Consider the following 14388-nt stretch of genomic DNA (forward strand, 5'->3'; position numbering starts at 1 on the left):
CCCAGAACTGGACACAATACTCGAGGTGTGGCCTAACCAGTGCTGAGCACAGGGGCAGAATGACCTCCCTGCTTCCCTGCTCCTGCAGAGACATTGGAATATGCTGCCCAGGGAGGTGCTGGAGTCCCCATCCCTGGAGGTGTTCAAGAGGGGACTGGATGTGGCACTTAGTGCCATGGTCTAGTCATGAGGTCTGTGGTGCCAGCTTGGACTCGATGATCATTGAGGTCTCTTCCAGCCTTGGTGATTCTGTGATTTTTCCCTCCTTGCCTTCCTCAGTTTGCTTTTCCCCTTGTTTTAGGCAGCTGGTGGTGCTTGGCTTTTGCTGTGCTTCCTGCCTCCCACATGCAGCCACGAGGAACCAACACCAGGGAGGCTGCAGATGGTAGCAGTCCTCAGAGGTCAGGCTCAACACTTCACACTTCTAAAAAGCCCAACTTGTGACCTCATTTTTCTGTTGTAAATGTGCCTGGTCAAACAACTTTGGTAATACCAAAAATAAAAACAGATAGCATGGGGATAAAAATACCACTGCCAAGCTGCAACAAGCCCAGGAAATTATTCAGACACTGCATTTTACAGCTACTCTTGCCATAGCTACTTTGTCCCAGGCACACTCCATGAATTCCATCCAGGCAGGCAAGAATTCCTCTCTCTCTCTCTGAAGATCTTGCAAAGAAGTTCTGGACAGGAAGGCAAAGCTTGAAAGCAATTTGCCTTTTGCTTTCCTGTTGGCCGAAATGACTCTTCAGAGGGAAAGGTCTTAGCTGGAAACTCCAAGTGCCAGGGGCTGCACTTTGGCCATAGCAACCCCAGGCAGAGCTACAGGCTGGGGGCAGAGTGGCTGAGAGCAGCCAGGCAGAGAGGGACCTGGGGGTAGTGGTGGACAGCAGCTGAACATGAGGCAGCAGTGTGCCCAGGGGGCCAAGAAGGCCAAGGGCATCCTGGCCTGCATCAGGAACAGTGTGGCCAGCAGGAGCAGGGAAGTCCTTGTGCCCTGTGCTCAGCACTGCTTAGGCCACACCTGGAGTCCTGTGTCCAGTTCTGGGCTCCTCAGGTTAGGAAAGATATTGAGCTGCTGGAAGGTGTCCAGAGAAGGGCAACAAAGCTGGGGAGGGGTCTGGAGCACAGCCCTGGGAGGAGAGGCTGAGGGAGCTGGGGTTGCTTAGCCTGCAGAAGAGGAGGCTCAGGGGAGACCTTCTTGCTCTCTGCAACTCCCTGCAGGGAGGTTGTAGCCAGGTGAGGTTTGGTCTCTTCTCCCAGGCACCCAGCACCAGAACAAGGGGACACAGTATCAAGCTGCACCAGGGGAGGTTTAGGCTGGAGGTGAGGAGAAAGTTCTTCCCAGAGAGAGCTGTTAGCCATTGGGATGTGCTGCCCAGGGAGGTGGTGGAGTCCCCATCCCTGGAGGTGTTCAAGAGGGGATTGGATGTGGCACTTGGTGCCATGGTTTAGTCATGAGGTCTGTGGTGCCAGGTTGGACTCTATGATCTCTGAGGTCTCCTCCAGCCTTGGTGACTCTGTGAAACACCTCTGCATAAAACTTGTCCTTTCAGACCACCCTCATTCAAATCTTTTTCTATTTGTGACAGACATGTCAGAGAGCTGTTGAGCTGGAAGAGACCTTTGAGCTCACCAAGTCCAACCACTCACCCAGAGCTCACAATCCACCACTGCTGCTAAGCCACTGCCACTAAACCACATCCCTCAGCACCACATCCATGAAGCTTTTAAATCCCTCCAGGGATGGGGACTCCACCACCTCCCTGGGCAGCCTCTTCCAGTGCCTGAGAAGCCTTGCTGGGAAGAAATTTTTCCTGATAACCAACCTGATCCTCCCCTGGCAAAACTTGAGGCCATTTCCTCTTGTCCTGTCACTTGTTGCATGTGAGAAGAGCCCAACCCCCAGCTCACTGCAGCCTCCTCCCAGGGAGCTGCAGAGAGCAATGAGGTCTCCCCTCAGCCTCCTCTTCTCCCGACTCAACACCGCCAGCTCCCTCAGCTGCTCCTCCCCAGCTCTGTTCTCCAGACCCTTCCCTACCTTTCTTTGCCCTTCTCTGGACTCCCTCCAGCCTCTCAACATCCTTCTTGGAGTGAAGGGCCCAAAGCTGATCCCAGTACCCAAGGTGTGGCCTCCCCCATGCTGAGCAGAGCACTTCTCAGGAACGCTTTCATTCTTTACACCTCAGTGGGTATTAAACCCAAGGGAAGTGCTGCCTATGACACCTTCCTCTTTGTGTGGGGGGTGGGGGTGGATGGGGGGGAGGCAGGGGCTCTTTGCACACCTCTCCCACGGTGGGCTCCTGGTCCCCCAGGCCCACGATGAGGATGCAGTCGGCCTGGCGGATGCAGCGCTGGGTCCAGGGCGTGAGGCTGCTGTCGGCCTGGTAGAGCACGATGCGGTGGATGTCCTCCTGCTGCCCCAGCCAGCTGGTCAGGCGGTACTCATGGATGCTGGGGCAGGAGAGAGGGCAGAAACCACAGCAAAGGCAGACAGGTTGGCATCACAGCTCTTGCAGAGCACAGAGACATCTTACAAGTCAAGCACAGAGTACAGCAGAATAGAGTACAGCAGAATAGAGTAGAGTAGAATAGAGTAGAGTAGAATAGAGTAGAGTAGACCAGAGTAGAGTAGAATAGACCAGAGTAGAGTAGAACAGAGTAGACCAGAGTAGAGTAGAGTAGACCAGAGTAGAGTAGAGTAGACCAGAGTAGAGTAGAGTAGAATAGACCAGAGTAGAGTAGAATAGAGTAGAATAGACCAGAGTAGAGTAGAATAGACCAGAGTAGAGTAGAACAGAGTAGAGTAGACCAGAGTAGAATAGACCAGAGTAGAGTAGACCAGAGTAGAATAGACCAGAGTAGAGTAGAATAGAGTAGAATAGACCAGAGTAGAGTAGAACAGAGTAGAGTAGAGTAGAGTAGACCAGAGTAGAGTAGAATAGAGTAGAATAGACCAGAGTAGAGTAGAATAGACCAGAGTAGAGTAGACCAGAGTAGAGTAGAATAGAGTAGAATAGACCAGAGTAGAGTAGAATAGACCAGAGTAGAGTAGAACAGAGTAGAGTAGAGTAGAGTAGACCAGAGTAGAGTAGAGTAGAGTAGACCAGAGTAGAGTAGACCAGAGTAGAATAGAGTAGAGTAGGGTAGAATAGAGTAGAGTAGGGTAGAATAGACCAGAGTAGAGTAGAGTAGAACAGAGTAGAGTAGAGTAGAATAGAATAAATCAGGTTGGAAGAGAGCTTTGAGATCATCCAGTCCAACCTATCACCCAGCACCATCTGATCAACTAAACCATGGCACCAAGTACCCCATCCAGGCTCTTCTTAAACACCTCCAGGGATGGGGACTCCACCACCTCCCTGGGCAGCACATTCCAATGGCCAACAACTCTTGCTGGGAAGAATTTCTTCCTGACATCCAACCTAAACCTCCCCTGGCACAGCTTGAGACTGTGTCCTCTTGTTCTGGGGCTGGGTGCTTGGGAGAAGAGCCCAACCCCCACCTGGCTACAACCTCCCTGCAGGGAGTTGGAGAGAGCAGAGCTGAAAAAGCTGAAGGGCATGAGAGATCTGCACTTCTTCCTTGTCCAGCCCAAGAGCCTGACCTGCTCCCAGACCCAGGCCCAGAGGGCCTTTATTTCTCCATTATTTCTCCCATTAGTTAATACACAGAGAGAAAAGAGGATGCAGGGATGGCTAACATCAGTGAGGCTTCCATGGCACCCCTGGTCTAGCTGAGGCTGTCCCTGCTTACTGCAGAGGGGCTTGGACCGGAGGACCACTGGAGGTCCCTTCCAACCCAGACCATTCTGTGACTCTGTGAATGAGCCCCCAGAACCTGGAGCAGTTCAGCTTTTCCACTTTCATGCCATCATGGAATGGCTTGGATTGGAAGGGGCCCTTCAGAGTCACCCAGTCCAACCCCCTGCAATCAGCAGGGACAGCTGCAACTAGAGCAGGCTGCTCAGAGCATCAAACAACCTCACCTGGGGTGGTGCCAGAGATGGGGCAGCTCCACCTCTCACCACCCTCAGCCTCAAACATTTCTGCCTTCTCTCCAGTTTGAATCTCCCTCTTTTAGGTCAAACCATCACCCTTTGTCCTCTCACAACAGGCCCTGAGAAAAGTCTGGCCCCAGCTTTCTGCTCAGCCCTTGAAGCACTGCAAGGCCACCAGAAGGTCTCCCTGGAGCCTTCTCCTCTCCAGGCTGCCCAACCCCAACTCTCTCAGCCTGGCCTCCCAGCAGAGGGCTTCCAGCCCTGCCAGCACTGCTGTGGCCTCCTCTGGCCCTGCTCCAGCAGGTCCCTGCCTGTGCTGAGGGCTCCAGAGCTGCCCCAGCACTGCAGGGGGATCTCAGCAGAGCACAGCAGAGGGGCAGGACCTGCCCTTCCTAAATCCATGCTGGCTGGGCCTGAGCCCTTGGCCATCCTTCAGGTGCAGTGATTGCCCCCAAGATGATCTGCTCCATCACTTTCCCTGGCCCTGAGGTCAGGCTGCCAGGCCTGGAGTTTCCAGGTTCCTCCATCTGCCCCTTCCTGTGGATGGGGATCACACTGGCCTGTTGTCTTTGAGCAGGGGGCCCCTGTGCTGTTTGTTAATTGTCAATGTCTGTAATTATTGCAACTCCTGTGTGCTTTGCCCATGTTCCTTGCAATCCACTGCAGATTGTAGTTCTGCTTGCAAATGCAGCTTCATTTGCTTCCAGCTGAGCTGACCTGGCAAAGTTAATCCTGGAGGGGGGTAAATTTCAACCCACCCCCTGGGTAAACTAATTCTCTCTCTTCTCATCCTCTGCCCTGGCAGGTGCTCCTGCTGGCTGTCCTGACCTTGGCTGCACTGCTTTGCTGTGGCTAGGTGCTAACCAACAACCCTCTGCTCTTCTCTCTCCTCTGGCCTGTATGGGGCAGGGGGAGCAGGGAAGGGGAAGCTATTAGCTGCCCTGGTTTGCCCAGGGGGGTTCTTGTGCTGCTTATCCATTGTAAACACCTGCAAATAGTGCACATTTTGTCCATGTTCATTGCATTCCACTGCAGATTGCAGCTCTGCTTGTAAATGCAGCTTAGAAGAGAATGGAATAGAATAGAAGAGAAGAGAATGGAATAGACTAGAATAGAATAGAGGACAGGACAGAACAGAACAGAGGAGAGGAGAGGTTCGGAGGGGAAGGTTTGGGAAGGTCTGGGAAGGTCAGGGAAGGGAAGGTCAGGGAAGGGAAGGTCTGGGAAGGGAAGGTTTGGGAAGGGAAGGGAAGGTTTGGGAAGGGAAGGTTTGGGAAGGGAAGGTTTGGGAAGGGAAGGGAAGGTTTGGGAAGGGAAGGTTTGGGAAGGGAAGGTTTGGGAAGGGAAGGTTTGGGAAGGGAAGGTTTGGGAAGGGAAGGGAAGGTTTGGGAAGGGAAGGTTTGGGAAGGGAAGGTTTGGGAAGGGAAGGTTTGGGAAGGGAAGGTTTGGGAAGGGAAGGGAAGGTTTGGGAAGGGAAGGTTTGGGAAGGGAAGGTTTGGGAAGGGAAGGTTTGGGAAGGGAAGGGAAGGTTTGGGAAGGGAAGGGAAGGTTTGGGAAGGGAAGGGAATGTTTGGGAAGGAAGGGAAGGGAAGGGAAGGGAGACTGAAAAAAGCTTCATTTGCTTCCAGCTGAGCTGGGCTGGCAAAGTTAATGTTGGGGGTGGAATTTCAACCCAGCACATGTGGGAGCACACCCTGCAGCAGGGCACAGGGTTGTCTCCCCAGCCACTCCTTGCCAGGCCAGCAGAGGAGCTCTGTGCTTCTCTCTGTGTGTGAGGGGGGCAGGTACCTGTCCAGCGCAGCAGACCCAAGCCGCTGCTTGATGTTGTCACTGGTGAGCAGCAAAGCAGGACCTGGAAGAGGAAGGAGAAGTTCCCTGTGTGAGCAGATGCAGCCAGCTCCTGCCCAGCTGCCTGGAGAAACTGCAGCTACAGCAAATGAGCTCCCAAGGTCATGATGGATCCATGCACTGAGCAGAGCTGTGGCACAAAGGCTTCACCAACATTTTCACACTTCTCTAAAGCGGCAGCTTCCCATTCCCCACAGTCCCAGAGCTCTGTTCCTGCACTGCTGGCAGCCTGCAAGGCTCTCTTTTATCCCAGGGCTCAGTGTCAGGTAGGATGAGTTTACTGCAGCTGCCTCATCACAGACACACCACTCAGAACATCAGGCACCTGCTGCAAGCACAGAAAGCCCAGGAATCTGGTTTCCAAGAAAAAAGTCCTGGCACTGACCTACTGAAACAGCTCCTTTGGTCATCCTGCTCTGACCTAGCTCCCCAGGTGAACCCCAAACCTCCCTGCAGCAGTGTAACTTCCTATTCAACACTCCACCAGCAACCTGCAGCACTGCCTCCAGTTCTGGTGCCCCCCAGCACAAGAAGGACCTGCAGCTGCTGGAGTAGGTCCAGAGGAGGCCACAAAGATGATCAGAGGGCTGGAGACTCTCCCCTGGGAGAACAGGCTGAAGGAGTTGGAGCTGTTCAGCCTGGAGAAGAGAAGGCTCCAGAGAGACCTCAGAGCAGCCTTCCAGTACCTGAAAGGGGCTCCAGGAGAGCTGGGGAGGGACTATGGACAAGGGCTGGGAGTGCCAGGATGAGGAACAATGGCTTTGAGCTGGGAGAGGGGAGACTGAGACTGGAGATGAGGAAGGAATTGTTGAGCGTGAGGCTGGGGAGAGCCTGGCACAGGCTGCCCAGGGAGGCTGTGGCTGCCTCCTGCCTGGAGGTGTTCAGGGCCAGGCTGGATGAGTCCTTGAGCAAGCTGGGCTGGGGGGAGGTGTCCCTGCCCATGGCAGGAACTTGGAACTGGCTGATCTTCGAGGTCCCTTCCAACCCAAACCATTCCATGGATCTGTGATTCATTCAGCTGCTTTTGCCTGACTTTGGATGCTGTCATAGGATTAAGAGAGATCTCCCAGAAGCAAAGCTGATGCCACTGCACACGATGGAGATGAGATGGGAGAGGGCAGGGGAGTCTTGAAAGGCTCTGAACAGCAGAGTTCTCATCTGTGTTCATTAAGGTGTCAAAGTTCTCAGCTAAGCAGCAGTGATATGTGGAGCAAATATTCTTGGAGGCTCTGTGACTTGCAAAGCTTTATGAGAGTTGTGGCAGTTCAGCAGGGGAAGATGAAGAGCCAGGAATGCCAAATGAGCTGAGGAATGCAATAAAAATGTCAAGCAAGAAAGACTAATGCTGAGGAGAGCACAGCCTGCTCCACCTCTGCCTTTGCTGTCACCTCCCTGCAGCCTGTCACTGAGGTCCAAGAACGTCGGCAGAGGAGCACCATGCAGGTCTGATGCACTGGGGACCACTCACCCCAGTGTCCCTGCCAGCCAGAACACCTCCAGTGCAAGGGGAGAGGCAGTCTCTGGAGCTGGAGTGCTGGAGTCAAGGTGATGGCTACCTCAGCCACTGAGGTCTGGAAGCACAGAATGGTAGGGGATGGACCAGCACCTTGGGAAATGCAAGCAAGCTCTGACTTCTCACTGAGAAAACCATAACACAGCTAGGAAGTGATGGAATCACAGCAGACAGGGGCTGGAAAGGACCCCCACACATCATCCAGTCCAACCCCCCCGCCAGAGCAGGGTACCCAGGGCAGGGCACACAGGAACACATCCCAGTGGGGCTTGAAAGTCTGGAGAGAAGGAGAGTCCAGCACCTCTCTGGCCAGCCTGTTGCCAAAGAAGTTTCTCCTCCTGTTCAGATGGAACCTGGGTTCCAGTGTGTACCCACTGCCCCTCATCCTGTCACTGGGTATCACTGAGAAGGGACTGGCTCCATCCCCCTGACAGCCACCCCAAGCACGAAAAGAGCCTTGGAGAGGCATCTGGCTTCACAAAGCCACTCCCCTGTTTGGGAAGAAGCAGCTCACAGAAGCTGGCTGAAACAAGGGGTGCAGACAGCCAGGAGTCACCTGCCCAGCATCCCCTCCCTGCCTCACACAGCAAGACAAAGATGCCCAGAGCCTTACTCATCCCCAGCACACAACAGGGTGATGCTTCCACCCAAAGCAGCTCTGCTTTGCTTCAGAAATAACAACCATCTGCTCCATGCTGCCAGCTTGGCACAAGCTCCCAATTAACCAGCAATTAACTAACTCTCCACTAATGCAATCAAGAACACCAACATATGTGTTCTCCTGAAGCAGCAGGACCAAAAGTGAGGCTTGCACTGAGCTGCTGAGCAACAAAGGAAGAGAAGAAACCACTCTCAAGCACATAGCCCTGGAACTGCCACCCCAGCAGGCAGGAGTGGCCAAGAGCAGGTGCTGGTGCCCTTCCTCACACACTCCTGGAACTGCTTTGGTTGGAGAAGCCTTCCAAGGTCATCCAGCCCAACCATCAACTCAGCCCCACCATGGCCACCAAACCCTGGCCCCAGGTGCCATGGCCACAGGTGTCTGGAATGCCTCCAGGGATGGGGACTCCACCACCTCTCTGGGCAGCCTGTGCCATTCCCTGACCACTCTTGCTGCAGACAAATTGTTCCTCATCTCCAACCTAACCCTCCCCTGGCACAACTTCAGGCCATTTCCTCTCTTATCACCTGAGACTAGGGGGAAGAGACCAACCCCCACCTCACTGCAGCCTCCTCTCAGGTTGCTGCAGAGAGCAATGAGGTCTCCTTCAGCCTCCTCTTCTCCTAGCTGAACACCCCCAGCTCCCTCAGCTGCTCCTCCCCAGCCCTGTTCTCCAGACCCTTCCCCAGCTTTGCTGCTCTTCTCTGCACTCCCTCCAGCCCCTCAATGTCCTTCTTGAAGTGAGGGGCCCAGAACTGAACCCAGTGTGCAAGGTGCAGCCTCACCAGTGCAGCACAGCCCTCCATTCCCACCTGAATCTGCAGACAGCTACACACACTGAGAACCTTCCAGCAAGATTGACTTAGACAGCTACACCAGGACCTGATGGCCTTAAAGGTCTCCTCCAACCCAAAGCAGTCTGTGACTCCAGCCTCAACAGTTAGCTGTGGGCTCCTGTGGCACACAGAACTCTCAGATCACACAGAGACTCCAACCTGAGTGCTGAAGGATTAATGTTTGTAACCTGCAGCCCTGCCCATGAGATGCACAGCACAGCCACAGGCAGCTCAGGCAACACAAGATCACCTCCCAGGCCCTGCTTGAGCCTCCAAGCACTCAGCAGCCCAATCACCAGCACCCAGAGATGCTCTCTCCACACCTGACATCAGCCTTGCAGGCAGCTGCAGCTGGCATCAGGGAAACATCCCTCCAGCAGCCCCCTGCACCCCCAGGGGCTGCCCTGCTGCAGCAGGAGCAGGCATGGGGTGAACAGCTCAGAGTTCAGAAGCCAGGAGGAGTGATATGAGGCAACATTAAACATTTAGAGCCTCTCTGGCTGCAAAGAGCAGCAGCTTGCAGGGGAAGAGTCCTAGAGCACGGCAGATGTGATGCCATTCTGCCCCCCTCCAGCAAGCTCAGCTCATGGAATTCTCCTGGCAGATGTGGGGACTTGTAGCAGCCCCCAGGGGATTTATTCTTTCAGTGCACTCATTGGGATTCTGAACCCTGGCTTTTATGTGCTTCAGGGCAGAAAGCTGCATGGCAGCAGCCTCACCCCAGGCACAGAGGATCATGATTCACAGGGAAACCTCATGGAGCATCTCATCTGGCACTCCAGAATCATCTGGTTTACAGTACAGAGCTACAGTTCCATGACAGAGGGGGGAGGGGGGGATGCCAGCAAGTACCAGAGGTTCAGTTCACCTTAGAATCATAGAATCAGTAAGGTTGGAAGAGACCTCAAAGATCATCAAGGCCAAGCTGTCACCCAACACCTCCTGGCAACTAAACCATGGCTCCAAGTGCCACATCCAATCCCCTCTGGAACACCTCCAGGGATGGGGACTCCACCACCTCCCTGGGCAGCACATCCCAATGGCAAATCTCTCTTGCTGGGAAGAACTTTCGGCTCACCTCCAGCTTAAACCTCTCCTGGCACAGCTTGAGACTGTGTCCTCTTGTTCTGGGGCTGGCTACAACCTCCCTGCAGGGAGTTGGAGAGAGCAAGGTCTCCCCTGAGCCTCCTCTTCTGCAGGCTAAGCAACCCCAGCTCCCTCAGCCTCTCCTCCCAGGGCTGTGCTCCAGACCCCTCCCCAGCTTTGTTGCCCTTCTCTGGACACCTTCAAGTCTCTCAATGTCCTTCTTGAGCTGAGGAGCCCAGAACTGGACACAGGACTCAAGGTGTGGCCTAAGCAGTGCTGAGCACAGGGCACAAGGACTTCCCTGCTCCTGCTGGCCACACTGTTCCTGATGCAGGCCAGGATGCCCTTGGCCTTCTTGGCCCCCTGGGCACACTGCTGGCTCATGTTCAGCTGCTGTCACCCACTACCCCCAGGTCCCTCTCTGCCTGGCTGCTCTCAGCCACTCTGCCCCCAGCCTGTAGCTCTGCCTGGGGTTGCTGTGGCCAAAGTGCAGCCCCTGGCACTTGGACTTGTTGAATGCCATCCTGTTGGCCTCTGCCCATCTGCCCAGCCTGGCAAGGTCCCTCTGCAGAGCTCTTCAACCCTCTCACAGATCAACTCCTGCCCCCAGCTTGCTGTCATCTGCACATTTACTGCTGATGGACTCAATCCCCCCCTCCAGATCATCAATAAAGATATTGAACAGGCTGGGGCCCAGCACTGATCCCTGGGGCACACCACTGGTGCCTGGCTGCCAGCTGGCTGTGGCACCATTCACCACCACTCTCTGGGCTCAGCCTCCAGCCAGTTCCTAACCCAGCTCAGAGAGCTGCTGCCCAAGCCAGGGGCTGACAGCTTGGCCAGGAGTTTGCTGTGGGGGATGGTGGCAAAGGCCTTGCTGCGGTCCAGGCAGACCACATCCACAGCCTGCCCCACATCCAGCAGGCAGTCACCTGGGCATGGAAGGAGATCAGGTTGGAGAGGCAGGACCTGCCCTTCCTCAATCCATGCTGGCTGGACCTGAGCCCTTGGCCATCCTTCAGGTGCAGTTATTGCTGCCAGGATAATCTGCTCCATCACTTTCCCTGGCACTGAGGTCAGGCTTCCAGGCCTGGAGTTTCCAGGTTCCTCCATCCATCCCTTCTGGTGGATGGGGACCACACTGGCCAGTTTCCAGTCCTCAGGATAAATGCACTCAGGGAAAGGCTCAAGACTGCCCTTCAGCAAGGCCTCCAAGCTCACATCTGCCCCAGCAAGGAGCCATCAACACCACACCTGAGACACCAAACACTTCCCATGCATGGCACCTGGGTAACTGCTTTTCCACATGACATCAAATTCCTAAGAGGTGCAGGAGTGGGAATGCAGCTGCCTGAGTTCTGATGGTCCACAAAAAGGTGATCAGAGGGCTGGAGCACCTCTGCTATGCAGACAGGCTGGGAGAGCTGGGACTGTTCAGCCCCAGGGAAACACCAGAGCTGCAATTTAATGTGTGAAGGGCACCTACAGGAAGGCTGGGGAGGGACTATGTAGAAGGTCCAGTGGGGACAGGAGGGGCAATGGATGGGGCCAGACTCTTGTCAGTGGTGCTTCATGACAGGACAAGAGGCAGTTGACACAAACTGGAACCCAGGAGGTTGCATCTGAACAGGAGGAGAAACTTCTCTGGCGTGAGGCTGCTGGAGGCCTGGAGCAGGCTGCTCAGAGGAGCTGACAAGTCTCTTTCTCTGGAGAGGCTCCAGACCCAGCTGGACATTGTGACCCTGGGCAAGCTGCTGTGGGTGCCCCTGCTGGAGCAGGGAAGTTGGACTGGATGACCTCCAGAGGCCCCTTCCCAGCCCCACCCTGCTGGGATTCTTTTGAGCCCTAAACAAGAGCACACAGTCTCAAGCTGTGCCAGGGGGACGTTTAGGTTGGATGTTAGGAAGAAATTCTTCCCAGCAAGAGAGATTGGCCATGGGGATGTGCTGCCCAGGGAGGTGGTGGAGTCCCCATCCCTGGAGGTGTTTAAGAAGAGCCTGGCTGAGGCCCTTGGTGCCATGGTTTAGTTGATGAGGTGGTGCTGGGTGAGAGCTTGGACTCCATGATCTCTGAGGTCTTTTCCAACCTGCTCAATTCAGTTCGATTCTAGAGGTCATCCAGGCAGAAGCACAACCAGAAACTCCACCAAATTCTTGCTGGAGGCATCTCAGGGAGCTTTGCAATGCATCCTACATTTAGAGGAATGAAAAGCAAGTTCACATTTAAAAGGCAGAAAGGAAGGAGAGGGAAACAGCTGCTGGATCTGAGGCCCTCTTGAGCTCAGCCTGTGTGACGAGAGGGCTCCTGCAGAAGCCGAACGCAGGCAGCCACGTGCTGGCATTTAGCTGCTCTCAGAACAAGAACAAAATAAACCCCAGCCAGGCAAATCCTGAATGCTGCAGAAGAGCTTTTAGATCAGAGATGCTCTCAGCTCCGCCAGGATGAAGGGGGGGGAAAGTGTTGCTCATCCAAACCGGCACCAGGAAGGCTGAGCAGAACTGCTGAGGGCCCCAGCAGAGCAGCGACTCGCCGGGCGGCACTGCCCTGCGGCCGGGCAGGGAGCAGTCCCCCCCCTGCTGTTGGACACCTCTCTGGCCCACATCCTCTGCAGGCCCACAGGCCAGGGTTCCAAGTGAGGGCTTCCACACTGAGGCATCCAAGGAATTGCAGTGAGGACCCTGGTTCCTCACTGATTGACAGTAGGCTGAACAGGAGCCAGCAGTGTGCCCAGGGGGCCAAGAGGGCCAAGGGCATCCTGGCCTGCATCAGGACCAGTGTGGCCAGCAGGAGCAGGGAAGTCCTTGTGCCCTGTGCTCAGCACTGCTTAGGCCACACCTGGAGTCCTGTGTCCAGTTCTGGGCTCCTCAGGTCAAGAAGGACATTGAGAGACTTGAAGGTGTCCAGAGAAGGGCAACAAAGCTGGGGAGGGGTCTGGAGCACAGCCCTGGGAGGAGAGGCTGAGGGAGCTGGGGTTGCTTAGCCTGCAGAAGAAGAGGCTCAGGGGAGACCTCATTGCTCTCTCCAACTCCCTGCAGGGAGGTTGTAGCCAGGTGGGGGTTGGTCTCTTCTCCCAGGCACCCAGTCCCAGAACAAGAGGACACAGTCTCAAGCTGTGCCAGGGGAGGTTTAGGCTGAAGTTAGGGAGAAAGTTCTTCCCAGCAAGAGAGATTGGCCATGGGAATGTGCTGCCCAGGGAGGTGGTGGAGTCCCCATCCCTGCAGGTGTTTAGGCAGAGCCTGGCTGAGGCACTTGGTGCCATGGTTGAGTTGATCAGATGGTGCTGGGTGCCAGGTTGGACTGGATGATCTCTGAGGTCTTTCCCAACCTGCTTAGTTCTATTCATTTGATGTAGCCCAGGACATGGTTGCCCTCTGGGCTGTAAGTGACCACTGCCAGTGCCTGCTGAGTTTATCATCAACTGACCTCATTTCCTCTATCCTGTCTCCCCCAGCTTGCAGCAGGGGGACTCAAGGCCTCACTGCAATGTTCATCTAAGTCAGCACTGACAGGAAGAGGATGACTTTTCCAAGGCAGCAGACCGAGCTGCAGAAGAAAGCCAAACCCAGCTGCTTGCACCCCACGTACCAAGGCTCCACTCCAGTGGCTCTGGAGCACATTCCAAGCCCAGAGCAACGAAATGAGAGGGATGAGAAGTTCAGCCAAGTGTTAAACCACAACACCTGATCACAACTTCCAAGGCACAAAGAGGTGGTTCTGGGGAAACCAAAAGGCTAAACCACCACCATATGCTAACAGCAGCCAATCCACCCAGCAGAGCCTCTGGTTTCAAGATCAGGAACAAACACACAGGAGGAGACCTCCTTGACAGAAGGATTTTCTCTGGAGCCTCCTCAGGCATTTCAGGAACACCTCTCATTGCCATAACTAGGTTTAAGGTTTGAGCACAGCTCCCACCCCAACCCCAAGTGCTAATTAGCCAGTCTGAAAGGCAGGAGCTGGGAAGTGCTCAGGTGGCAGAGGCAGGGAGCTCCACCACACCAGCTGCTCACCAGGGCCCTGATGCAAAGCCTGGCACAGAAGGTGTCAGAGGTGTCAGCTCCCCCAGACATGGAGAGGCTTCTAAGGGTCAGGTGAACACCAGGGCAGCCTGAAACTAAACTTGAATGTGGCCAAGAAGGCCAATGCCATTCTGGGCTGGATTAGAAGGGTCAGGAGGTTGAGAGAGGTTCTCCTCCCTCTCTATTCTGCCCTGCTGAGGCCACATCTGGAAGATTGTGTCCAGTTCTGGGCTCTCAGTTCAGGAAGGACCTCAGGGAACTGCTTGAGAGAGCCCAGCACAGAGCCACAAAGCTGCTGCAGGCAGTGGAACATCTTCCTCATGAGCAGAGCCTGAGGGAGCTGAGGGCTCTGGAGCTTGGAGAGCAGGAGCCTGAGGGTGACCTCCTTGCTGTTGCTAAAGCTGTGCAGGGGGAGTGCCCAGAGG

At 54.9% G+C, this 14388-nt stretch overlaps 1 protein-coding gene across 1 annotated transcript in view; it reads right to left on the reverse strand.

Moving 5' to 3' along the window:
* PNPLA7 (patatin like phospholipase domain containing 7) overlaps positions 1-14388 on the reverse strand; it is a 205163-nt gene that overhangs the window by 78631 nt on the left and 112144 nt on the right. Inside the window, exons 22-23 of the mRNA XM_054174554.1 lie at positions 5789-5852; positions 2286-2454 (exon numbers count right to left, since the gene is read on the reverse strand). Coding sequence (XP_054030529.1) covers positions 2286-2454; positions 5789-5852 — 233 coding nt within the window. The remainder of the gene's footprint in view (positions 1-2285; positions 2455-5788; positions 5853-14388) is intronic.

Source organism: Dryobates pubescens, chromosome 29 (genome assembly GCF_014839835.1).
Source record: "Dryobates pubescens isolate bDryPub1 chromosome 29, bDryPub1.pri, whole genome shotgun sequence".
NCBI classification, from domain to species: Eukaryota; Metazoa; Chordata; class Aves; order Piciformes; family Picidae; genus Dryobates; species Dryobates pubescens.